The sequence below is a fragment of the Haliotis rubra genome, unplaced genomic scaffold, assembly GCF_003918875.1.
Source record: "Haliotis rubra isolate DU_JTF1 unplaced genomic scaffold, ASM391887v1 Scf112, whole genome shotgun sequence".
Classification (NCBI taxonomy): Eukaryota; Metazoa; Mollusca; class Gastropoda; order Lepetellida; family Haliotidae; genus Haliotis; species Haliotis rubra.
This window is the reverse complement of record NW_025765026.1, coordinates 774512-799397: the sequence shown is the minus strand read 5'-3', so window position 1 is coordinate 799397 and position 24886 is coordinate 774512. Positions and strand designations below refer to the sequence as shown.

At 40.9% G+C, this 24886-nt stretch overlaps 2 protein-coding genes across 8 annotated transcripts in view; both read left to right on the top strand.

Annotated features, from left to right (window-relative positions):
- Nucleotides 1-342, top strand: part of LOC124289557 (rho guanine nucleotide exchange factor 28-like) — a 151173-nt gene extending 150831 nt beyond the window's left edge. For all 7 annotated transcript variants that reach the window (XM_046726170.1, XM_046726161.1, XM_046726139.1 and 4 more), the window contains one exon: nucleotides 204-342. The gene's annotated coding sequence lies outside the window, so the exon portion shown is untranslated. The remainder of the gene's footprint in view (nucleotides 1-203) is intronic.
- On the top strand, nucleotides 4-22207 carry LOC124289931 (rho guanine nucleotide exchange factor 18-like). Its single transcript, XM_046726604.1, has 12 exons — nucleotides 4-33; nucleotides 204-371; nucleotides 1212-1401; nucleotides 2046-2129; nucleotides 2506-2612; nucleotides 3215-3287; nucleotides 3785-3943; nucleotides 4427-4551; nucleotides 7881-8117; nucleotides 15879-16145; nucleotides 17177-18059; nucleotides 18608-22207. Exons 1-11 carry the CDS (start codon nucleotides 4-6, stop codon nucleotides 18050-18052), a joined length of 2316 nt encoding a protein of 771 aa, XP_046582560.1. The 3' UTR covers nucleotides 18053-18059; nucleotides 18608-22207.
- Nucleotides 22208-24886: the final 2679 nt, after the last annotated feature.

Sequence of the window (24886 nt, the reverse complement as noted above, 5' to 3'; positions counted from 1 at the left end):
GTCATGGTCAGGAACTCAAAATTTGTTTTGGATGTGAGATGTTTTTGGTCATTCATTTGGGTTATGCATCAAGGATTATTTTTCTTCTGCCCCCTCCTTTAACAGGTGAGATAAACATCGAGCTATTTTACACATTGTTTTACTTTTGTGTTGTTGGTTAATTGGTATGTAGGTTCAGACTATATATTCATCAATCGTTTCAGCGCCATGACATAACCTTGCGAGGTCGCAAACTGGTGCACACGGGTTTGATTGGATGGAAGAGTGCGCGAGGTCGAATCGTGGAGCTGCTGGCTATTGTCCTCACTGACCTCATCTTCTTTGTGCAGGAGAGCAACCAGAAATACACATTCTTTGTCCAGGATGGCAAGGTGAGGTCTAGATAAAGTAGAGGACTGTGTATCTTGTACTGAGTCTGGTAGCAGTGGATAGAGTGACCGTAATATAGCTGTATTGTCTTATTGTAAGGGGACGGTGGGGTAGCCTGATGGTTAAAGGATCCGCTTGTCACACTGAAGACCTGGGTTTGATTCCCCACATGGGTACAATGTGTGGAGCCCATTTCTGGTGTCCCCTGCCGTGGTATTGCTGGAATATTGCTAAAAGCGGCGTAAAACCATACTCACTCACTCTCATTGAAAGACAACTTTCATTTTTGGAATTGCCTTTACGATGTCCTAATTATAATGACACTATTTAGATGATACAAAATTGTGGTTGTCTTGGGTTGTGCCCCTTTTATCATGTTAGGATCCAGTGATTGTGATGTTTAATCCCAGGCTGTGTTCTGACTGTGATCTTTTGACCTCACCCGAGTGAATTGTTGTTTGCATTATCAATCACTGGATTGTCTGGACAATTTAAACCATTTCAGCATTCTTCTTACATGGTGTTGATGTGTACTAACTTTTGAGAGGGGCCAAACCTTTTCACTTACTCATGTTTTCTGAACCCAGAGACATTGTTGGTCAGAATATGGGTTTAGTACTGGATGAGGTGTTGATGAACAGCCTGATTGGGTCTTATTACTCTGTAGTGGACTGCTGATTAGGTTACAGTATGGAGAAGTGGATTGCTGCTGAGCAATGGCCCTCAGTTGTTGGACCATATATTATCTGCAGTTGTTGTAAAGTTGCTTTGCTTGTGGAAATGTTTCCACACTCACTGAATCCTTAAGTTGAGTTTCATTGTTTCCACTTTTCGTGTTCCAGTCCTGCGTGATACCACTGTACAAACTGCTAGTGAGAGAGAAGCGTGACACACGTGACAGTCACGGCATCTACCTCATCTCCCAATACAGCCAGTACCCCGAGATGTACGAGCTGGTCTGCCGCTCCAAGGATGACAAGGAGAGCTGGATCAAGGTCATACAGATGGCGAATGAGAAGTGTCCTCGTGAAGGTAGGTTCCCCTTCAGCACAGGTTTCCACGTTACACAGACTTGGAGTCACATGTGTCTCAGGCTTGCAGAATCAGATTTTTCAAGCTGAATTTGTCATGAACTAATTCATTGTCATGTGCCCTGAGACATATCTTTATATATGACATCTTGATGTCAGTACAGACTGACCAGTTGATGTATGTACGGGGTACAATAACTCAGTGCGCCTTGTGGCAGCAAGAGTTGTATACTCCCCAGGGAGTTGAGATTGATAATACGATGAGCCGTTGAGATTGACATCCAATGATCGAGGGGGAAAATAACAGCGCCTTGAGCATGCACTAGTGTGTGGATATGTGCGCCATATAAATATCCTATAATAATAATAATAATAAAAAAAAATATGTATTTTTACAAGGTGATTACTGGCCAGATGCAGATTGCAGACTGATCATTTTACATGTTGTTATAAAGTCACCTGAGGTGACACAACTCTATCTTAGATCATACCATGGAATCTGATGTGAATTTCTTAAAACCCCAAAGTTTATGTTCATGGATTGTTCCTATGACAAGTTAGCCCTCTGTAACTGATCACTATGACTAACTGCTGTTTGTGTCAGATTGTAGACGTACTGTCTGATGGTAATTGTTTCTGTTGCAGTGGAAGAGGAAGTACCATCTTCTGAAATGGAGGAAGAAAAACGGAAACTCGAGGAGAGAGCTGCGAAGGCCAAACTGATTATAGGTTAGTTCCACAAACAATATGAAAAAGGCTTAAACTGGATAGAGAAATATTAGATATATGCTATCATTATTGTATTCAGATCCACTATAAATATTCATTTAACTTCCAGAATGGTCAAGTTGGTCAAGTTTGTATGAACAGACATTGTAAAATCAACAATATTTCTCTAAAGGGCAAAAGTTATTTTGAGATGTTTTTCACTTCCCACCCTTTATTTGGATTTTGGGAATTGAACCAGGGAAAATATTCATGAAACACCTTGAAGAAATATAAAGGTATTGTTTGCCCATACATGATTGTAGGGAGGGTTCATTTTGATTACTGTGTTGATTCAGAGTAGAGTGTACAGAGACTGTATGGTGTTGTTTGCCCACAGATCAACTGCATATCAAGGATTCAGAAATCAAACACTGCTGTGACGAGAAGAACAAGCTGATGCTGGAGCTCCTTGACCTGTACAAGGCTAACGATGAACCAAACTCGGTACGCATGCATGTAGATCACTTCTGTATTACATCTGTTTAGAGAGGTGTAATTATAAAAATACAGTGTTCATGATCCTTGTAGATCCATGTTTAGGACATATGGACTTATATTCTTATAAATATACAAGTCAGTAACAATGAAACACTGTTTCATTAACACACAAGACTGTAGACAATGATAGAAAGTCAGTCACTTTGTTCAGCAGAATATTACAACCCAAGCCTAGCAACCAAAACACTCAGTCTCTCTAGCAGGAAACAGTGGACAGCTTTTAGACATGGCCTTGATTATTTTTCAGTCTAAGGAATCATAAATCTCAAAAGTAATCGCATGGTTTGGCAATCAGATACCATGTATTCCCTTGCAGCTTATTATATTTGTCTGGAAGAACTCGGTGGACGAACAGTTGACTTATCTCTTATTTCTATTATGTCTTTATTCTCGCAGTGTGATGTTTTGTGAAGTTCCTACTACCTTTATCAGTCTTAATGTGCTCACACTGTGTGATTCCCCAAAAAATGTTTTTCTGGTTTCTTATTCATTAAATAAGGATTGAAACCAAATAATTATGTATACTCATTGTTGAATTCTGTTTTCAGCGTCCAAGTTCAATGCATGAAGAGGCCTCCGGCAGTGAATCTCTGGAAGTGCTACAAGCTGCTATGCATGAAGGTACGCATGGTAACACTCTCACCATGTTTGTGTCTTGTGTTGATTTTGTGTAATACAAATTATGTTTCAATTTGAGACTGACTGACTGAGTTTTGGTTTTACGCCGCTTTTAGCAATATTCCAGCAACATCACGGCAGGGGACACCAGAAATGTTCTTCACACATTGTACCCATGTGGGGATTCGAACCCGTTTCTTCGGCATGACGAGCCAACGCTTTAACCACTAGGCTACCCCACCGCCTCTTATATTTGATAATCCAGGCAGCATGATTACTAACGGGTAAAAGGAAAGTATGTCATTAATGCTGTGAGCGACATCTTACCTGCTACGACACAGTGCACCATGGCTGCAGTGTAGGATCTGTCTTGTGTTTAATGGACTACATGTTCATGCTCAGATATACCTGCCATCCTATGAGATACTGACAATATATCGTGAGTGATTGATTTCCTGTTTATTGTGGACACTCCATGTTCTGTTGTATCTTCCCTTCAGCTTCTCGATTGGCAACAATCCTGCAGGGAAGTGGAACCCATCTGAGTCGAAGTGTGTCAAGCGTCGGAGAGCATGTCAGCAATTCTTTCGTCGCTATGCCAGTCCCAAAACGAGCGGAAACATTTGCTGGTTTCGACAGCAGTCATGATGTCCCAAAAGGTAAAGGTCATGCTGGCTTGTTTTAGTTGAATGTTGCACAAGAACTGCTTACATGTGACATTATATTTGTTGCCAAGTTACACTCAGCAATGTTGATGGGATGAGATTCAATGACATGTGTCAACCAAGTCAGCGAGCCTGACCTCCCAATCCCGATTGTCACCTCTTACGTCAAGCATGGGTTACTGAACACCAATTGTAACCCGGATGTTCATGGGTCTGCAACATTTATGCAGTGACGAGCATAGCTGGTATTTTGCTCACAACCCTATCCAAGGCAGAGATAGAAATTTCACTTTTACATCATTCCTGTTGACATCTGGACTGAGCTATCAAATAACCATCAGTCAGAAATTTGTTTTGTTTTAGACATGTACTTTCCTCTACAGGTTCATTTTTTATGAACCAGGAAGTATAGGTGATATTTTATCCAGGAAAAAACTGACATTATTAGTTGGTTGACTTGATAGTGTTTCCTTGTAGGCGGCCTAAAGAAGCGGTTTGCACCACAGATCCGTGACGCTGAAGGACGCAGCCCAAGTCTGCTGAGTCTGGACAAACTTGAAGGAGACAGCAGCACGTCGTCCATGCCAGAGTCCACTCCAATGGTAGGTACAGTAGACATGCTTGGGGCGGCGGGGTAGCCTAGTGGTTAAAGCGTTTGCTCGTCATGAAACTCACTCCCTCACTATAGATGCTTGTTGGTCTTAGAGTGAGTCCGACAAACTGAAGCTTGTTAGATGCCAGGAAATAGTTGTGGATATTTGGGTGTCTGGGTGATATCATGCATGGTTGTATCCCTCTCTGAGGTGTTTTATGGCATAAGGAACATACACCTTGATAGTTGAGTGGGGATCAGTTGACCACTGTGTTGTCAAGTATGGGTAATATTTTGATAGATGATTATGCAATGTTGTATTCCTTCATGAGGTGTTTTAGGGCATAAAGAACATAAACCTTGATAGTTGAGTGGGGATCAGTTGACCGCTGTGTCGTCAAGTATGGGTAATATTTTGATAGATGATTATGCAATGTTGTATTCCTTCATGAGGTGTTTTAGGGCATAAAGAACATAAACCTTGATAGTTGAGTGGGGATCAGTTGACCGCTGTGTCGTCAAGTATGGGTAATATTTTGATAGATGATTATGCAATGTTGTATTCCTTCATGAGGTGTTTTAGGGCATAAAGAACATAAACCTTGATAGTTGAGTAGGGATCAGTTGACCGCTGTGTCGTCAAGTATGGGTAATATTTTAGTAGATGATTATCCATGGTTTACTATCTATCAGCTGTGACCATGCTATATTAGGTTTGCTTTGCTGATGGTATTGTTGGATTTGGTGTGCCTACTTCCTGAAATTCAGAATAATTATAACATAGCTGTGCTATAAGTGATACTGATGCAACATACTGGCAAACAAGGATAAGTTGAGCACCGACCTGACAATTGCCCCATATTGGCATGTATGAGTGCCGCCCATTGGCGCTTCCCATTGGAAGGTGCCCGAGGTTGTCCGCAATCGAGTGTAGTGCGACTTGCTACACCGACGTGAGAGTCTTATGAGCAAGGCGGAATCAATTTCATCGTCATGCAATGCACGTGCACTAGCCTACATCTGCTCTACCTTTCACAAACCAAATGGGTTTGCTCATTGCCGTGCAACGCTACTTCTCGAAAACGCGTTCTCTGCGCAGGTCCAAATTATCCTTGTTTGCCAGTTAGCTGTGCTATAAGTGTGATATTGCCGTAACATAGGTGTAATATTGCTTGATATTGCTGTAAAATTCTTGTGATATTGCTGTAATGTTTCTATGATTTAGCTGTGGTATTTTTGTGATGTTATTGTTATAGAGTTGTGACTTTGTTGACGGTTGTGTAGTAAACAGCTGTCTGCCTACTTGTTGCTGAGATACTCAAAGTTGCCAGTGCAAATAATTCATGGCAAATTTTCAGTCGGACTGTATGTTCATACTTTACCTCTCTAGTCTGAATTTCATGCTTCATGTTCGCTTCAATAGTTTACAAGATTGTAATTGGTGTATTTCTGTCATAAACTGAATAGTGTACACAAAACTAATCATTGGATGTCTTTTTCAACAAAAATGTTTTCCATCTTTTTTTCTCTTTGAAGGTTCTTTAGATTTTGTATTTATAGTCATATAATTTCAAGCAATCATTTTGAATATTATGTATCTGTAATTGACAAACCTCCAAACTTATTGAAAAGATCAATTCTAGAAAAGCTACATGATAATCACCACCTTGTATCTGTTTTATAATTTATAGCTTGGGGTCTTAGGATGTAAAATAGCAATGAACAGTTGCACAAAAACTGTTGACTTTACCTCAGCTTGTAAATAATCACCAGCGTGATAATAGTGACAATATATATTCTGTAGCAACACTCATGTCAGTTTCAGCAATAAGACAGAACAGCTGCCATAGTATTGATATTCCTTCCAGTGCAAAGAAGCCTTCTGTTCCTTGCATCAGAAAATATTCATTTGGAAAAACAAAATTGAAACTTCGAGGAAAATAATTTATATGTTATTATGAACTTTGAAGCTGTTTGCCATTTGTAACATGAAGAAGGTTTTGCAGACATTTGGGATCGGGTTGCTCCTGCCTGTGAGAGAGAGTTCTGTTACTGACACAGTTAGGTAATGTTCAGACACGTCAGAGTCAAGACAAGTAAACACAGTCTACAGAACGTTGACTCTAACGGAAGGAGTTTCTTTTGTATACACGACTGCATGTCTTTTTCATAAGAGGAAGAAATCTGAAGTATTTTTTTACATTTGGAGAAATAGCTTGAAAGATAACATGGTGGTTGTGCAAGATTGGGGTTGGGTCATTGCTTGGGGTAGGGTCAGTTAACATATGTCATGTATGTTATATTTGGGATTATGCTTTCTAAGTAGAAGCCTTAAAAGCATTCAAATCGGGACTCAAAACCTTCCTCTTCAAAAAAAGTCTACAACCTATAACTGCGAAATATTCTCATGGTCATTTTGACGAATTGTCATATCTTCCTCTTGAACTCAAGTGACTCTTTTTATATGTAGCTCTTTGAGCATGCTCTGGATGGACTATGGCGCATGGGAAATATCCATTTATACTATTCACACTTTGCTAAGGATCAAATCATGGATTCAACAGAAAATTATGATGTGGGGTCAAATTTGGTTAAATATCTTAGCTTATTGTAAGCATGGATCCTAGGTTTCAGTATGTCACTGCATCTTGTGGATCCCATACCTGCTATTGACAGGTGTTGTGTACTTGTCAATGACTTGTTCCATGATTTGCAAAATGGTTGATTGGTGCCATGAAAACCATTTTGGATGGTTACTCACGTATCAAGTGCATAAGGTTAGATTAAAGTGACTGATTGCCTAAAGAGGGGTTACCATATAATTATTTATCCAGTTTTAAATGGATACAATTTCAAATTATGAATCTACGTTTAAGTAAAGTTGTGAATTTTTGTGATCCTTAGCAAAGTGTGAGTAGTATATTATTATTATTATTATTAGAGTACAGATTCTAGTTCTTTTGTTGGGTTGAGTCCCATCCTGGATTTGAACCCACACCAGGCACCTAATCACTAGCACACAAAGTCAGCCGTTTAACCCACTCAGCCAACACAGCTTCCAGTTAAGGAAGGAAATCATTGAGTGTGTCTTTCAGTTAGGTTTCTCTTGGTAACTAACACACGTCAATGTTTCATATTGTAAATATATGGGGGCGGTGGGGCAGCCTAATGGTTAAAGCGTTGGCTCGTCACGCCGAAGACCCGGGTTCGAATCCCCACATGGGCACAATGTGTGAAGCCCATTTCTGGTGTCCCCCGCCGTGATGTTGCTGGAATATTGCTAAAAGCGGCGTAAAACCAAACTCAGTCAGTTGTAACTATATGTATTTTTGTCTCCAGGATCCCACTGTCAGTGACGTCCATCGCCAAGACTCCATCAAGCCAGCATCCCCTCTCCAGCGCTCCATCCCGCATGTCTGGGAGGAGCAGGACTCGAGGGGGTCCGATCGATCCAGTGACAAGGGATCACTTGGAGAGCTGTCAGCTTCCTCCATATCATCCTTACCACCATCCCAGGGCAACCAGGAACAACTCCTCTCTATATCCCAGCTTGTCAAGTATCTACACAACCTTATGGTGAGTTGAGCTGTGTCATTCTTATCTGTTTCTCCCATTCATTTCTGTCTCTCTCATTCGTATCTGTCTCTCCTATTCATAGCTGACTGCGTCATACCAAAAGACGTTAAAATATGTTACTTGTTGCTTCCTGCCTGGCGTTCGGCATTAATGGGTACAACAAGGACTGGTCGGCTCGGAGTCAGTATAATGTGTCTGAGTAGGGTATTCATGCTTCACTGCGGCATGGTATCTCAGTGGGCTAGCATTATAAAACCAGCTTAAGTCTTGGCTAGTACAAGCACCCGCACATACACATACACACGCATGCAGGTCATCATATGAGGAAAATATTCTCAAGTATGACGTAAAACCCAATTTCACCTCACCTCACGTATTCATAGCTGTCACTCCCATCTGGGAGATGAATGTGGTTCTGTTGTCTGAGGCGTCACAACTGAAATGTGCAGAGTTGTGTTAGAATCCCATTTTGCTACGACTGTTTCTAGGTTTACAACACCAGACTCATGCTCCTGGGTTTGACCAAGGTGGTAAATGTCTAAGACCTGCATGACTTTGGTCCGACCTCCCAAATTACACTGACACATGATGATGCAGGTAACTGGAACACTATTCAAGCCAGTGCTAAACACACTCTTGTATGTTTGCTTCCAGTGATCCCCATCGCTCATTAACTTCACTTTAATTTCAACATCTCACTAAAATGAAATAAACAAAGATTCAGAAACAATGTCACTCCAAGCCCCACACCCATCTCACCTTCCTCCTTGTAACTCATCCTTAATGGCGCCCTCTCATTCCCTCTGTTGTCCTTGTAACTCATCCTTAATGGCGCCCTCTCATTCCCTCTGTTGTCCTTGTAACTCATCCTTAATGGCCCTCTGATTCCCTCTGTTGTCCTTGTTGTCCTTTTGTAACTCATCCTTAATGGCTTAATGTCGCCCTCCTGATTCCCTCTGTTGTCCTCTGTTGTAACTCATCCTTAATGTCAGCCTCTCTCATTCCCTCTGTTGTCCTTGTAACTCATCCTTAATGGCGCCCTCTCATTCCCTCTGTTGTCCTTGTAACTCATCCTTAATGTCGCCCTCTCATTCCCTCTGTTGTCCTTGTAACTCATCCTTAATGTCGCCCTCTCATTCCCTCTGTTGTCCTTGTAACTCATCCTTAATGTGCGCCCTCTCATTCCCTCTGTTGTCCTTGTAACTCATCCTTAATGTCGCCCTCTCATTCCCTCTGTTGTCCTTGTAACTCATCCTTAATGTGCCCTCTCATTCCCTCTGTTGTCCTGTAACTCATCCTGTTGTCCTTGTAACTCCTCTCATTCTCCTCTGTTGTCCTTGTAACTCAACTCATCCTGTTGTCCTTTGTAACTCATCCTTAATGCCCTCTCATTCCCTCTGTTGTCCTTGTAACTCATCCTTAATGTCGGCCCTCTCATTCCCTCTGTTGTCCTTGTAACTCATCCTTAATGTGGCTCTCTCATTCTCCTCTGTTGTCCTTGTAACTCATCCTTAATGAAGCCCTCTCATTCCCTCTGTTGTCCTTGTAACTCATCCTTAATGTAAGCCCTCTCATTCCCTCTGTTGTCCTTGTAACTCATCCTTAATGTCGCCTCTCATTCCCTCTGTTGTCCTTGTAACTCATCCCTCTCTGTTGTCCTTGTAACTCATCCTTAATGTCGCCCTCTCATTCCCTCTGTTGTCCTTTGTAACTCATCCTTCAATCCCTCTGTTGCCTCTCATTCCCTCTGTTGTCCTTGTAACTCATCCTTAATGGCCCTCTCATTCCCTCTGTTGTCCTTGTAACTCATCCTTAATCATCCTCTCAATGTTGTCCTTGTAACTCATCCTAATGTAAGCCCTCTCATTCCCTCTGTTGTCCTTGTAACTCATCCTTAATGTCCTTGCCCTCTCATTCCCCTCTGTTGTCCTTGTAACTCATCCTGTTGTCCTTGTAACTCATCCTTAATGTCGCTCTCTCATTCCCTCTGTTGTCCTTGTAACTCATCATCCTTATGTGGCCCTCTCATTCCCTCTGTTGTCCTTGTAACTCATCCTTAATGTCGCCCTCTCATTCCCTCTGTTGTCCTTGTAACTCATCCTTAATGTCGCCCTCTCATTCCCTCTGTTGTCCTTGTAACTCATCCTTAATGTGAGCCCTCTCATTCCCTCTGTTGTCCTTGTAACTCATCCTTAATGGCCCTCTCATTCCCTCTGTTGTCCTTGTAACTCATCCTTAACTCATCTCATTCCCTCTGTTGTCCTTGTAACTCATCCTTAATGTCGCCCTCTCATTCCCTCTGTTGTCCTTGTAACTCATCCTTAATGGCACCCTCTCATTCCCTCTGTTGTCCTTGTAACTCATCCTTAATGGTGCCCTCTCATTCCCTCTGTTGTCCTTGTAACTCATCCTTAATGTCGCCCTCTCATTCCCTCTGTTGTCCTTGTAACTCATCCTTAATGGCGCCCTCTCATTCCCTCTGTTGTCCTTGTAACTCATCCTTAATGGCGCCCTCTCATTCCCTCTGTTGTCCTTGTAACTCAATGGCGCCCTCTCATCCTTGTAAATAATGGCGCCCTCTCATTCCCTCTGTTGTCTTTGTAACTCATCCTTAATGGCACCCTCTCATTCCCATTCCTCTCCAGCCCTTGGGATTCCACGACAGAATTTTGTTGATGAATGTGTGACATAAAACAGCATTCACTCTGTCACACATCTTTTGCCCATCAGATATCAGCATACTCTCTTGGTGGGACAATACAGACTGAAGTAACTCTCACCTACTGTGACATGCTCGCATACATTGAAAGAAAGCTAAATAATCTGATATGTCTCGTAACAATATTCCCATCATCTGATCGGACTTCCTAATAAATCACCCCCCAACCCCCATGAAACTAGTCCTTAGAACATGTTCAAATGAACTTAGCAATATGAAAGGAACTCTGTTATAAGTCTTAAAGTTTACCAGTCAGTTATGTATGTAAGTCTGTGAAATGTACACCTCATTCACTCTGCTGCACATAATACACAAGCTCACTTTGGCAACAAAATTGATATTAATGTATCTGAAACATTGAACACACAACTTCCTCCATGAAGTCGAGGATGATGTTTCTCAATGAGAGACTGCATATGTTTTTGACATAGGGGCAGTAGTGTATGTAGGCACAGATCCAGTGACAAACCGATTCTTACTTTTTGGAGAACCATGATGCAGACAAAAAGCGACAGCTGGTGGAAAAATTTCTCTTTGACTGATGAAAGGACTCCAAGACTTCCAAGAATTCTGTTTTGTATATTTTTCTTACATGCTTAAGAATCTAAAATTCTCTCAGTTCTTGTCCAGTTAATATTTTTGCTACTTTAGGATTTCAAATGCGTGTTGAAATTTATTCTGCAAGAGACGTAATTGTTTATTCAAATGTTCTTTGGTGGTGTGGATTTATGGCATATGGGGAGATTATAGAAAAAATGTTTGAAAAACTCTGTCTGAACTCCTTTGAACATATTTGTGAGAATTTTGAAAATCGTTTGAGTTAAACATTTCAAAGCTCAGCGTAAACAGCCTTGATAATAAAATCAACATGATCATAATTGGAGAAATATTTAATGTGGTTAGCGTTTGTATTAAAGATGATTTGCAAACTTTTGGAATGTATTTGTGAATACTGAGATATGTGAAGCTGTAGGCACCATATTGTAGATTTCTAGATTAGATATGGCCAGGGTAATGGTTCCTTGGGATCAATAGAGGTTACTCTTTGTTCACCATGGGTTGTCACTGTTTGAGGTGTTGTACAGGGTTGTCACTGTTTAGGTGTTGTACAGGGTTGTCACTGTTAGAGGTGTTGTACAGGGATGTCACTGTTAGCGGCTTGTACAGGGTTGTCACTGTTAAGGTGTTGTACAGGGGTGTCATTGTTAAGGTGTTGTACAGGGGTGTCAGTGTTAGAGGTGTTGTACAGGGGTGTCACTGTTAAGGTGTTGTACAGGGGTGTCATTGTTAAGGTGTTGTACAGGGGTGTCACTGTTAGAGGTGTTGTACAGGGGTATCACTGTTAAGGTGTTGTACAGGGGTGTCACTGTTAAGGTGTTGTACAGGGGTGTCACTGTTAAGGTGTTGTACAGGGGTGTCACTGTTAAGGTGTTGTACAGGGGTGTCATTGTTAAGGTGTTGTACAGGGGTGTCATTGTTAAGGTGTTGTACACAGGTGTTGTACAGGGTATTCACCTGTTAAGGTGTTAAGGTGGTGTCAGGGTGTCACTGTTAAGGTGTTGTACAGGGGTGTCACTGTTAAGGTGTTGTACAGTGTCACTGTTAGAGGTGTTGTACACTGTTGTAAGGTGTTGTACAGGGGTGTCACTGTTAAGGTGTTGTACAGGGGTGTCATTGTTAAGGTGTTGTACAGGGGTCACTGTTAAGGTGTTGTACAGGGTGTCATTGTTAAGGTGTTGTACAGGGGTGTCACTGTTAAGGTGTGTTGTACATTGTTAAGGTGTTGTCATTGTTAAGGTGTTGTACAGGGTGTCATTGTTAAGGTGTTGTACAGGGTGTCATTGTTAAGGTGTTGTACAGGGTGTCATTGTTAAGGTGTTGGGTGTCACTGTTAAGGTGTTGTACAGGGGTGTCACTGTTAAGGTGTTGTACAGGGGTGTCATTGTTAAGGTGTTGTACAGGGGTGTCATTGTTAAGGTGTTGTACAGGGGTGTCATTGTTAAGGTGTTGTACAGGGTGTCAGAGGTGCTTGTACAGGGACACTGTCATTGTTAAGGTGTTGTACAGGGTGTCACTGTTAGAGGTGTTGTACAGGGGTCTCACTGTTAAGGTGTTGTCATAGACCTGTTAAGGCATTGTACAGGGGTGTCACTGTTAGACCAGTTCACATAGGTATCACTGTTACAGGTGTTGTACAGGGGTGTCACTGTTAAGGTGTTGTAAGGGTGTCAGGTGTTGTACAGGCATCACTGTTAAGGTGTTGTACAGGGGTGCATAGGGGTGTACGCAGGGCTCTCTCATAGACCTGTCACACATAGGGGTGTCACACAGGGCTCTCTCATAGACCTATATGTTATCATACATTGGATTCCCTTGTAATCCTTAATGTGGACCTGTTCTTTGCTTGAATCAATTACACCTCATGTCCAACCTCGAGCTCGGGGCCCAACTGAAAGTGACCTTCCTGATTGGTGAAAGAGAACTAGCCTTCAGGGTGACTGGCCTTGGTTCACAGATAACACGATAATGTTTTTTCTGGAAAAAAAAAATCTGATTACTGTAACACACAGTATAAGAACAAATGTTTTTGATTGATGAGATTAGGGACTGAATGAATGAATTGTGAGGTTGTCTTTACATTTGAATGTGTGTAATACTGTGTGATATAGTGAGGGGGGAAATTGACTACACTGTATAACGACACAGATATTTGATGTTTACTGAGGACTGACTATTGCTTTGTCAAAAGAGATATCAAAATATATTGAAAAATCCTGCAATTGATTTCTGGGGGCTGAGTGGAATTCAGATCAATATTTTATTGTGTCACTTTGGTTTGTTTAAGGCTAGCTGTTCATATGACATCACACATAACATGCTTAATATGCTTGATTGCTTCCAAATCCATTTCTTTAAGTAGGGCAAAATCTTTCGTCTTTAGAAATCAGAATCTTGTTATTATCTGCTAGTGATGTTTATGTGAGCAGGTCGATTTTGAATTGACATTTCTTCCTTTTGAAAGATACTTCAGTTAGAAAGGTTTGCCATTCAGTCCAATAAGAAGTTTAAGACCTCCAGGCATTCAATATCTTCATCTATTTGCAATACTTCAAATCAATCCAAACGTATTTCACCTCTTTGTCTTGTTGAGAATTGAATTTCCCCTCCTTTCTCTCAATTACATCCCAGAGACTTTCATTCCTGGAGAAGAAATGGCCGACACTGTACGAGCATGTTGAAATGGAAGGACCATGCCACGTCATGCCAGTCGTGACTCCGAACATCAAAGTTCACAAAGCCCGTCTATTTTGGCTTTAGAAAAACTTTATTAAGCAATTGAAACTTTGGTTCTTATGCTCGTGGCATTTATTGAGAATTTAATTGTAGGTTTATTTGGATATCTCTCCCAGCCAGTTAATCATACCGAGGCAATGTATGGCTGTGTACTTAGACTATACACAGGGGTAGCGGGCTTGTTTGATTTACACTTGGGAACCCCGCAGGGTTTATTCTGTCAATACTGACACAAATGATGGTGCTCAATGAAACTTCCCATTCAGGGCAATTGAATTACTTTTTCATTAATATTCGTAATCAGTTTTGATGATTTTTTACTTTTCCTTTGCCCATTGATAGCCAGTGTTTGAGGGGGTGTCACTGTTGGTGCCTGTGTTGATGACAGGATCCACAATTATTGATAATTCTATGTTCCCCCCATTTTGAAGAAACTGTTATTAATGTTTTGGTATTCTACATTGATGAAAGAAAGGATTATTGATTACAATTACTGATAATTTACATTTTTCCTTTTTGAATAAATGTTGATTTTGATGGTTTAGCTTCCATCTTATTACGTGTATTTGATAAACCTCAAAAGTTCTTTATATCAGACTAGACAAGAAGCATCAGAAATGAACCGGGATTAGCAGTAACATTGGACAACCTCATTGCTTTGGTTTCTTTTTAAAAACGAAGAAAAAGGGCTAGACCTTAGTCACAGGAGAGATGCGTAGCAGTTATTGGAATTTAGGGACCTTCTAAATATGTAATGTTTTAACATTAGAGTTTAAAAATGTTGAAGGACTCCTTTGGTTAGATTTAACTTTTTATATGCAGATGGTGTCAAAAACATGAAAATGTCCAAAAATGGTATTGAAAAAGTGGAACTGTCCAAAATATTTCTCTAACACAGCTAAAGTTGTTGACCTGAAGCAGCCTTTTCCTTCTCGGCATGAGATTGGCAGATGACAGTGGAATTGCTATTTCAGTTGGTGGAAGTGTCAGGGCTGTGTGTTTGTGTTTGGGAACTGTGTGCCAGCGACAAACAGCCACTGTGACAGTAATGGAAGCTGACATTTGAGAGAGGGGTTACGTTACCTTGTAGAGCTCTAAACACTGACAAACACACTTGTCTGAATAACACAAATGTTTAAACGTTCTTTTCAAATGTTAAATTTACAAAAAGTGTTCCAGCGTTGAAAGTGATACCCTGTGAAAAAACGTCCTGTCAGACTGATAGTTGAAAAAAATGAAAAGTGTTCCTTCAGATTTATTTTTCTTCAAAGGTTTCCAATTTTATAGTCTGAAAGAGCTTTAGACATTAACCTAGCTAGATTTTAAAGATGACACAACTCATAATTTAACAGCAAGTTATAAAAATAGTGTTATTAAAAGTTCTTGTTGGCCTGGGAGTGTGTTTGGAACACTGACATCTTCGATATGTTTTTAATGAAACCTTGGACTGATACAAAAATGTTAATGTGATGATCTGTCAGTGCAGATCTGTGGCAGATGTAAAGAAACATTATTTATGTTATTCCAAAATCCAATCTTATCCCTTTTGATAAATGAATGAATAATTATGATGAATTTGTTTTAATCCATAATAATTGTCCCCTCCTCTGTCACTCCCATGCCCATACGCCGCTCCCCCTACCCCCTGCCCACCCAAACACTCACTGACTCACGGACTGATTCACCAAATCACTCACTCACTCTGCACATAATAAGCCTGACACTAACTGACCGTCCTTGTTTTCCAGAATCTGACCGCCCAGCAGGGCACTGCTGTAGAGAGTCTCCGGGCCCAGCTTGCTGAGGCCAACGAGAAGATCAACAAGCTGTCTGCGGACATGTCGGACAGGAAGACAGGATACCGCCACAACCAACTGGAGGAGCTTCGCAACCTGCAGGAGAACATCAGCCGTGAGAAGGCGGAGTGGGAGAAGGAGAAGAGTCGCGAGGAGAGGTTCCTGGAACAGAGGAGAGAGCAGCTGGAGGACGAGAGGAGGAGGCTGGAGAAGAAAGAGGTACACCATGATGAGAGGCATTTTAGAAGTGGGGACATATAATATTGAACAAACTTTATGGATAACAACTTCTTTATTCCGTGAGATGTTTCAATGCAGATTCTTGTACTGTTGATGCTTGACAACGGTACAAGAATCTGATATCAATAGCTAAATGTTAGGCACTCATAGTAAATACAGAAGTTATTATCCATAAAGTTTGTTCAATATTTTACACCATGATGGTCAATAGCTGGACATTCTGTTAGGCTTCATGTACATAGACAGGTCATAGTAGACATAGACAGGTCATAGTAGACATAGACAGGTCATAGTAGACATAGACAGGTCATAGTAGACATAGACAGGTCATAGTAGACATAGACAGGTCATGGTAGACATAGACAGGTCATAGTAGACATAGACAGGTCATAGTAGACATAGACAGGTCATAGTAGACATAGACAGGTCATAGTCGACATAGACAGCCAAATATATATTCCTAATGCAGAGGGCAAAGATCTTGGTTGTTTTGAAAATATGATATGTTTTAGAAAATTTGAGTAAAAATATTTTGTCTTCATGTTCTGCAAAACAAAAATGCAGTGTTATCAGGATGTTCTGGATTTGGGTCCCCAAAATTGTTTTGGCCATCCTCCCAGAAAAATACATGTAGATCTTGGACTAGTGACTGCAAAAATAAGTAATACAGCTAAATCAATTGTCTGATGTCAGCTAACTATATATTCCCAAATTCAATTAAAATTCCAATAAAAGTTATTAAAATGTTATTTTGCAAAGTTCAGTGGTACTCTCACTTTCAGTAACATGGATAAAGAGGAACGTTATAACCAGCAATTTCATCTCAGTAACTTATGCTATATATTGGATTACACTTTCTCAGTGAAATAGATTCTAGAATTTTCGTGAGTTGAGTCCCATCCTGGATTTGAACCCAAATTCTCAGAGTCAGTCGACTAATTACCAGCACACAAAGTCATTGTATATTTAATTTCATCTAAAATATCAAGTTCTACTTCCTTTGTATGCAGGCTGACATTCGTGCTAAGAAGGATGAACTCCAACGTCAGCGTGAGACTTTGCAGCGACAAATAGACCTGATGAGGGAACAGAACATCAATATCCCCTCCCCCTTTTTGTCCTCTCCGACAGAGGGGGTAACCAGCCCGTCAAGCGATCGAGAAAGCAGCCCTCAACAGGCTTCAGCAGCTGACAAACAACGAGAACTTGCCCACCGCAGGTCAGCATCGGCAGAGTTCTTTAACCCTCTACAAGATTTTGATCCGGTTACTCATCAACGGGAGTCCAGTCAACCAGTTGACCTCTCAAGCAGCAACTCCAGCAATAACCGACAACCTCGGCTGTCTGTCGGCAACCTGCACAACGTCAACGCACCAGCAGCAGCAAAGCAAAACCTACCAATGCATCTTCTAAGTGCTAAGAATGAACAAAAGACGCAAGGAGTGAAAGTCCAGCAGTTGCCTTTGAAGCTCTCAGCGAGTGGAAGTCAAATTGGATCATCAATACCTCCTCCCAACAATCAGCAACAGCATCAACAAGAGCATCAACAACGTCAGCAGCAGCAGCAACAGCAACAGCAAACTCACAGAGTATCCAGCACAGGTTCACTCAGCTCTGTAGCATCTGGTGCTGCCCAAAGTCCAAACAATATGTCTGGAACACAGGCCCAGTCCCGCTCAGGTTCAAGTCACCGGCGCTCGTCGCCTACCCGCACAGCTCCCCAAGGACTCTCCAGTCTGATGAAACTGGCAGAGCCCAATTCAGGAGGCAAACGTCGAAGCCCTTCTCAGGCAGCTCCCGGTCAACAACAGTCACCCCCAAACTCACAGAGGAACCCCTCCGGACCACAGAAACCAAGCAAGCCTGGTGATGTCTACTACTTCTAATTCTCAGGTAAGGATCTCCTCTGTCTTCAGCTGTAAACAATCAGTTAGGACATGAAATCAGCTCCTGATTTAATGATCATAGCAAGGTGGATTTACCTTAGTTTATCCCATTTTGCCTGTTGTAAGGGAGAGATTGAAACATTAGCTTTTCAAACAGCAGATTTAATTAATTCCATATGTGTGAATGGTATTCTTTGTTAGGGGCCAAGAGATTGAAGGGTTATTTTGACTACCCCACTTGGTGGAACTCTATGAGTACATTTTGGGTGTCACCTCTTATGGTTGGAATGTGGTAAAATCTGAATGAGTCAAGTATTAAAAGAATTCTATATATCTTCAAAGACAGACATTGTTCAGAAAGAGGACTACCGGTACTTACTAATGGGGAGACGTGTTTCAGTGCATAAGTATCACTGCATGATGCATATAAAACATGTAATACTTTCATTGCACGAGTAATTGCTGAGTTTGTCCATTGCAATAATCATATGAAAAGGTGTTAATAATAACATGAAGCTGTTCAATTTGGCTAACATGTTTTGCTATTTGTTTCAGGACTCTTTTGCCCTGTGATGTGGAGTACCGCCTCTGTGATGGTGTAGACAGAGGCAGGCTAGACCATCAGATCCAGGCTAAACAGGAGGCTGTGAGATAGCATCACTTACTGCAACACGCACAAATTGCTGTGTACGTTCGTGTAGGGAGGGTCTGTCACGACCATGTTTGTTGTGTAGTTTTCGTTTACCGTATATTTATATTACCATGGACATCTATAAAGGAAGAGGAAGCGCCTCCTGAGGTGGGATCTGTGGCTTGCTGGGCGTTACACTGCGGCAAACGTCGGATCTGGCTGGGCGTTACAGAGCGGCAGATGTCGGTTCTGCCTGAGCGTTGCAGCACGGCAGACGTCGGCAGCCCTTGCTGCGCTGAAGTTAATGGAAGATTGCGCTGATCAGGCTGCCAAGAGCTGTTCCGGTAAACATGTCACTCCATCAGTTCGGTTTAAGGATATTGAGGTTCAAGGATGTCGAGGTTCAAGGAAGTCGGCAAATACAGAACCTGTCAAATGGTGTTGATGTGATGGTGGATGTGGCTGCAGAACTGACAGCAATGATTCTGTGCATAGGGGTGAACCTTGATTTGACTTACAGAGAAACCACATGATGGTATCTCACCTACTTGACTTACCTCCCTTTGATAGGGACAAAGGTGTCTGACCCCAGGTGTCACACGTGGTGACCTGGGTCGGCATCATACTTTTGACGCCTATACAGGCGTCAACCATGACATTGTGGGCACTTGGTGCCTGTGACTAAGCTACCGGATTGGACAAGGATCTCAGAGTCTGAATCCAGGAGGATGATCAGACTGAGGATTCTGAGCTGCCCATCCCAGCCCACCACTAAGTGTTCAGGTGGATGGGAAGATGGGAGGGCAGAGCACGGATGTGTAACAGGTGGCGTTAGCCATGTCAGTTACTGTACAGTCACCGAAAATGTGCTAGGGAATTTTATACACCTTATTTTATTATCGTATAATCAAAACAAACCTATTTTAGTTTACAAACATATGCTTATGTCTCGTAGAGTTTCTATTATTATTCACGATGATATTGCCTTTAAATATTACAAGGCAATTGTACAGGAATAATTGTAGCTTAATGAACAAACAAGCCCAGTTAATGGATGGACGACTGAAAGAAGAGATCTTTGGAGATGTGGAGTCACATTTATAATTATTTTATTACTATCATCTTGGGATGAGAGTCATTGTACAAAAGCAATGCATTTTTTATGAACAAGTTAGCTATAACCAGCAGTGCAATATACCATGGTTAACCTGTGGATTTCCTGTGGTTAACCTGTGGATTTCCTGTGGTTAACCTGTGGATTTCCTTTGGTTAACCTGTGGATTTCCCGTGGTTAACCTGTGGATTTCCTGTGGTTTACCTGTGGATTTCCTTTGGTTTACCTGTAGTTTATCTGATACAGTGTCTCTTGTGACTGTGACAGAGATAGTCTTGTTAGGATACAGTTTTCGATGAAAGAATCATATTTGTGTTTCTGGATGTGCCTTGAAATGATCAGGAAATTTTCCAATTTTTATGAATGCGACTACCATAGGCGGTTGATTTTGTTGAAAGGGCAATTCTGTGTGGGCATCTGAAGGAAGACAACTAATATTATTTGTTATGTGCAAACTCCTCAGTTGTTTGGATTTTTCTTAATGCATGTTAAAAGTATTTAATCTAGGAGTTTTAGATTTACTTTGAGACTGAGGTGACATGAACACTACACTATAGGGTTTAAAAGGACTATTGACACATATCACAGTGGATATGCAAATATGTATGGTATGTCGATTTCCCATCATAATGACAAGAATTATTTTTTCATGATTGAAATATAAATACCTTTAGCACTTGATGACATAGCAGAGAACATATCATTCTATTGCTCTGACAGTTTTCTAGCATTAGTAATGGACATGTGTGTTTTGTTTATTGGACTACTTACAATTTGAAGCTAAACAAGAGTGTTTAGTGCATTCACCTTGTAACACGCACTTCTCGGCTTGGACACGACCCCACAACTATGAGACACATATGCATTATGATGATGGACGGATTATCAATTCTCATTGAAGGTATTCGAAACATTTTCCCAATCTTGACTTTTCGCAAATGGCTCTTTGAGAGAGACTTTTATAGCAACTATCAAGTGAATTCCTTCATTTTAACATTCCTTGTTTTTTTCTCTCGAAAATGAATCTTTATTTTTTGACAAATGCAAATTATTAGGTTTTTGGCCTCAGCGAAAGCAAGCAGTGTTTTGTGTTGATCAAATTGTGATCAGCGACTTTTCTCATGTAGTTTGTCTTCCCATGTTCACTATGCCCTCCACTACAGCCTCATGGTAGCCAAAACTGTGATGCATTGTGGGCTGCTACTGTGTACTACATGTCTCCTACTTTTACAGCTCTGCTTCCGAGTAGCCCAGTCCTAGCTACGTGCGTCCTACTGTGTATTCCCTGTGGTTGTACAAGGCACGGAATCACTGCTTCAGTCTGCTTGTATGACCTGTGTAGTTTGTCATAGATGTTCCAAATAAGTATTGCTCTTGTGGTGACGCAAGACATGGAATTACTGCTTGTATGACATTTAAAGACTGGTTCTAGATGTTCCTGCTTTGTATTTCCCATGTTGTCTTACAGGGCATGGAATAACTAGACTTACAGCATCCATTTCAATTTTCAATTAAGACAGAACACTTGTCAAATGTAAAAGCTTAGAATTCATATTTTGTACTTAAATCTGAAATGTATGATATTAATGGACATATATTTTAGATTAAAGTCTGTGCAGAACAAATGATCAAGCAGTCTACCATATTTGACAATGTAACAAGTGGCATTATTGTGTAGAACTGGTATATAATGTATCAGAGTGGTGCGATATTTTGAAACCATTAACTGCGCCTATGTACCAGCACTGTATTATACACAGTAAATGCACATGTTTTAGTTTACTGCTGTTTAGCCTTGTACAACAGCTACCTTTGTTATGTGTAAAGGTGTTGCACAAGGAAGCATTTTACCTCCTTGTCTTTTAATGGTGCCTTCTATTGTTAGACCCAGTTTCTGTTATTCAATACCCTTCCACTCGTTATCATGTTACTATTGAAGAGATACTTTTAAAATGTTACTGACATTTTATTGAGCCTGTAGAAGCCTTGTTAGCTGTTTCATCAATAGATGCATTTACCTTGCATTATGTGCACTATGGGCGCTGGTTTTTAAGTTATTGTTTTGAAGCATGCTTATGTTGCTTTCTCAAATTGTATAGCTGATTAAGCATTTTGTGATACACCAGTGTAGCTACACCCAACACTTTGTCTTTTTAAAATATATTTTTTAAGAAAAAAATACATTTGTGGGTCAGATTTCTAAGAGCAATTATTGTATAATTGCATATAACATTGTAATTTTTGTAATTTAATTCACAAAAAAAACCAAAAAAATATTGTAACTTATCATGTAGTTAATTGGGATGGAAACTTATATGAAATGATTGTTTTCGACATTGTTACAAAATGGAAAAAATTCCATGCAAAAATAATTACTATCATCCATTTGTAATAAAAGGATCAAATGGCAGATGTGTGTTTGTTGTGTCAAGTCGACCTCTTATCTCAGATGTGGTAATTATTATTGTTATTTATCACAATATCAACTGAACTCTATTGATATCATCACATTGGATTTGTGTTCATGTTTCATACTTGAATATATGACTGAACTCAAAGGGATATATGCTGATCCCACAATATTTCCAAATCAAAGACAGATGCAGAATTTGAAACCAGACCAGCATGAAAACGTACGTCCATGTTTGACTAACTTGATATTTGACACCTGAAGTGAAAAAACCCAACACATCATCGCTTGTACAGTTACAACTGCATACAGCTCATTTGGATAACATTGACATTACATAAAGGGCAAGATCTGAAGGGTACACTGTAGACCTGCTGGAATATGCAGGTTTCTGTCAGGGTAACAACAGGCTGGTGGCGAGACTGACGACCTGTGCAAGACTCTACAATGTCGATTTTTCAGATTCTGTACATCGATACGACCATCAAATGTAATAGATATAATATCAATAACATAATATCAATAACATTTTGAGGTTGTGAGATTGGCGTTATCCACGTCATAATATTTGACTCATGATTTGCAGTTCTGGTTTATTTTATACATACCTCAGCAGAAAACATATTTTTGGAAAAAACTATAGTGACTTTTCGAAGCTAATTGAATTTGAAATTGGGTAATAATTTTTAATGCTAGCATTACTTTCACAAATTGTGTCACGTGTTATATTTGGGATTACACTTTCTCATTAAAGTACAGATTCTAGTATACCAACACTCTCAGGGTCAGGCGACCGCCTCCTTGGTGTAGTGGTTAAAGCGTCCGCGCGTCCGTCTGGAGAACGGAAGGTCGCGGGTTCGATCCCCACCGCGTCATACCTAAAGACATTAAAATATGGTACTTTTTGGTCCCTGCCTGGCGCTCGGCTTTAATGGGTACAAAAAGGACTGGTCGGCTCGGAGTCAGTGTAATGTGTCTGAGTGGGGTATTCATGCTTCACTGCGGCATGGTATCTCAGTGGGCTAGCACTATAAAACCAGCTTAAGTCTGGGCTAGTACAAGCAGCCGCACATACACATACACACGCATGCACGTCGTCATATGAGCGAAATATTCTCAAGCACGACGTTAAACCCAATTTCACCTCACCTCACCTCAGGGTCAGGCACCTAATCGCCAGCCCAGAAAGTAAGCCGTCTAGCCCACCCAGCCAACGCGGCTTCCACCAAAATGGAAGTCGGACAACTGGTAGAATAGACCACGGACTTCGTGTACCCGCTGAAAAATATGGCTAATTTGGATAACACTGTCACAATAACATATTGATTATACTAAATCTTGATTGGTCGTACATGGTTCTACATTGTCACAGAGTCATGTGATCGGCCCTGCTGATTCAGAAGCCTCGGTGGGTAGTACAAGGTTCTACAGTATCAGCAGTTATATAACTAGCAAACTGGACAGACGGAAAGAAGTTACTGAGCTTGAAGAACGGATAAATTAAGTCGTAAGATCCCACGACAAGTATAAAATCCTGGAACATTCCCAGCGGATCATGTAGGTTTGTAACCTGGAATACATAGACTAATCACTGGTCCATCTTGTACAAACCAAAGACCCTAACAGAAAGTCTCAGATGCATGTCTCGATGAGATTAGTCTCTATGACGACGATTGATCCAATGATGACGTCGACACTTTTTTCGCTTTCAGAAATATTGCCGCAATATCCCTGTTGGGATCCTTAAAAATTGCTTCACGCGTTATACCCGCTTTTGGATTTGAACCCAGGACTTTAGCGTGACGAACGATCCCTATAACCACCAGGCTACCCAACCTCCTCCATAAGGTGGAGTAACGCGATTCCCGTCGACGTGGTTACACGCTAATTACAACGCTGTAATTATTTTAAGGCGTCTAGTTTCTGCTCAGAGGTCATGCTAACACCAAACAGTTTGATAATAAAGATTTTGACACTACATGGGCTGATCTCGACGTTTGGGGAAGAAAACGTTCACACAATATGATGATGGTCAACAGGTGTATTGTAAAAACGATTTCTGTTCCAGTCTTAACAGCTAATATTTTCTTTTTCTTTTGTGTGTAATTTAGCCCAAGTAGACTTTCCGTCTTTCTAAAGAACCACGCTCCATGCTAATTAAAATGTCAATTAGGTAAACAGTTCTTAGACATGTACGATAAAACATAGGTGTAAGATACGTAATTCTATCTTCAGCAAACAGCAGTGGAGGGACTCAGGACACATACGAGACCATCGCGTGATAGCGGTGTCTACATACACTATACAACTTCAAACGTCCCTGTAACTAACAAAAGCCGTTCAAGTTTGCACAGGTCATGATATTTCCTTCGTTAAAATCAAATATTTCAAGTACATGCTCTGTGCGTGAGTCTGACCTCCTACACCGATTGCCTGCTCTCTGGCTCGAGCGTTGTGGATGTCAAACATACTCGCATTGACAAGTGCCCGCGTTTGGTGACTCCGTTTACACTTAACGATATGCGATACCCTTCCAATATTGAATTTCAGACTGCGGCACCTCAGTGAGAATTATGCGCAAAAGTACTATGTACCTCAATGTCACCGGCAGCATGACAAATCACCGCGTAATTGACAAAGGCAATTCGCACAGGTCGACAAAGATGAACCCAATCTGAT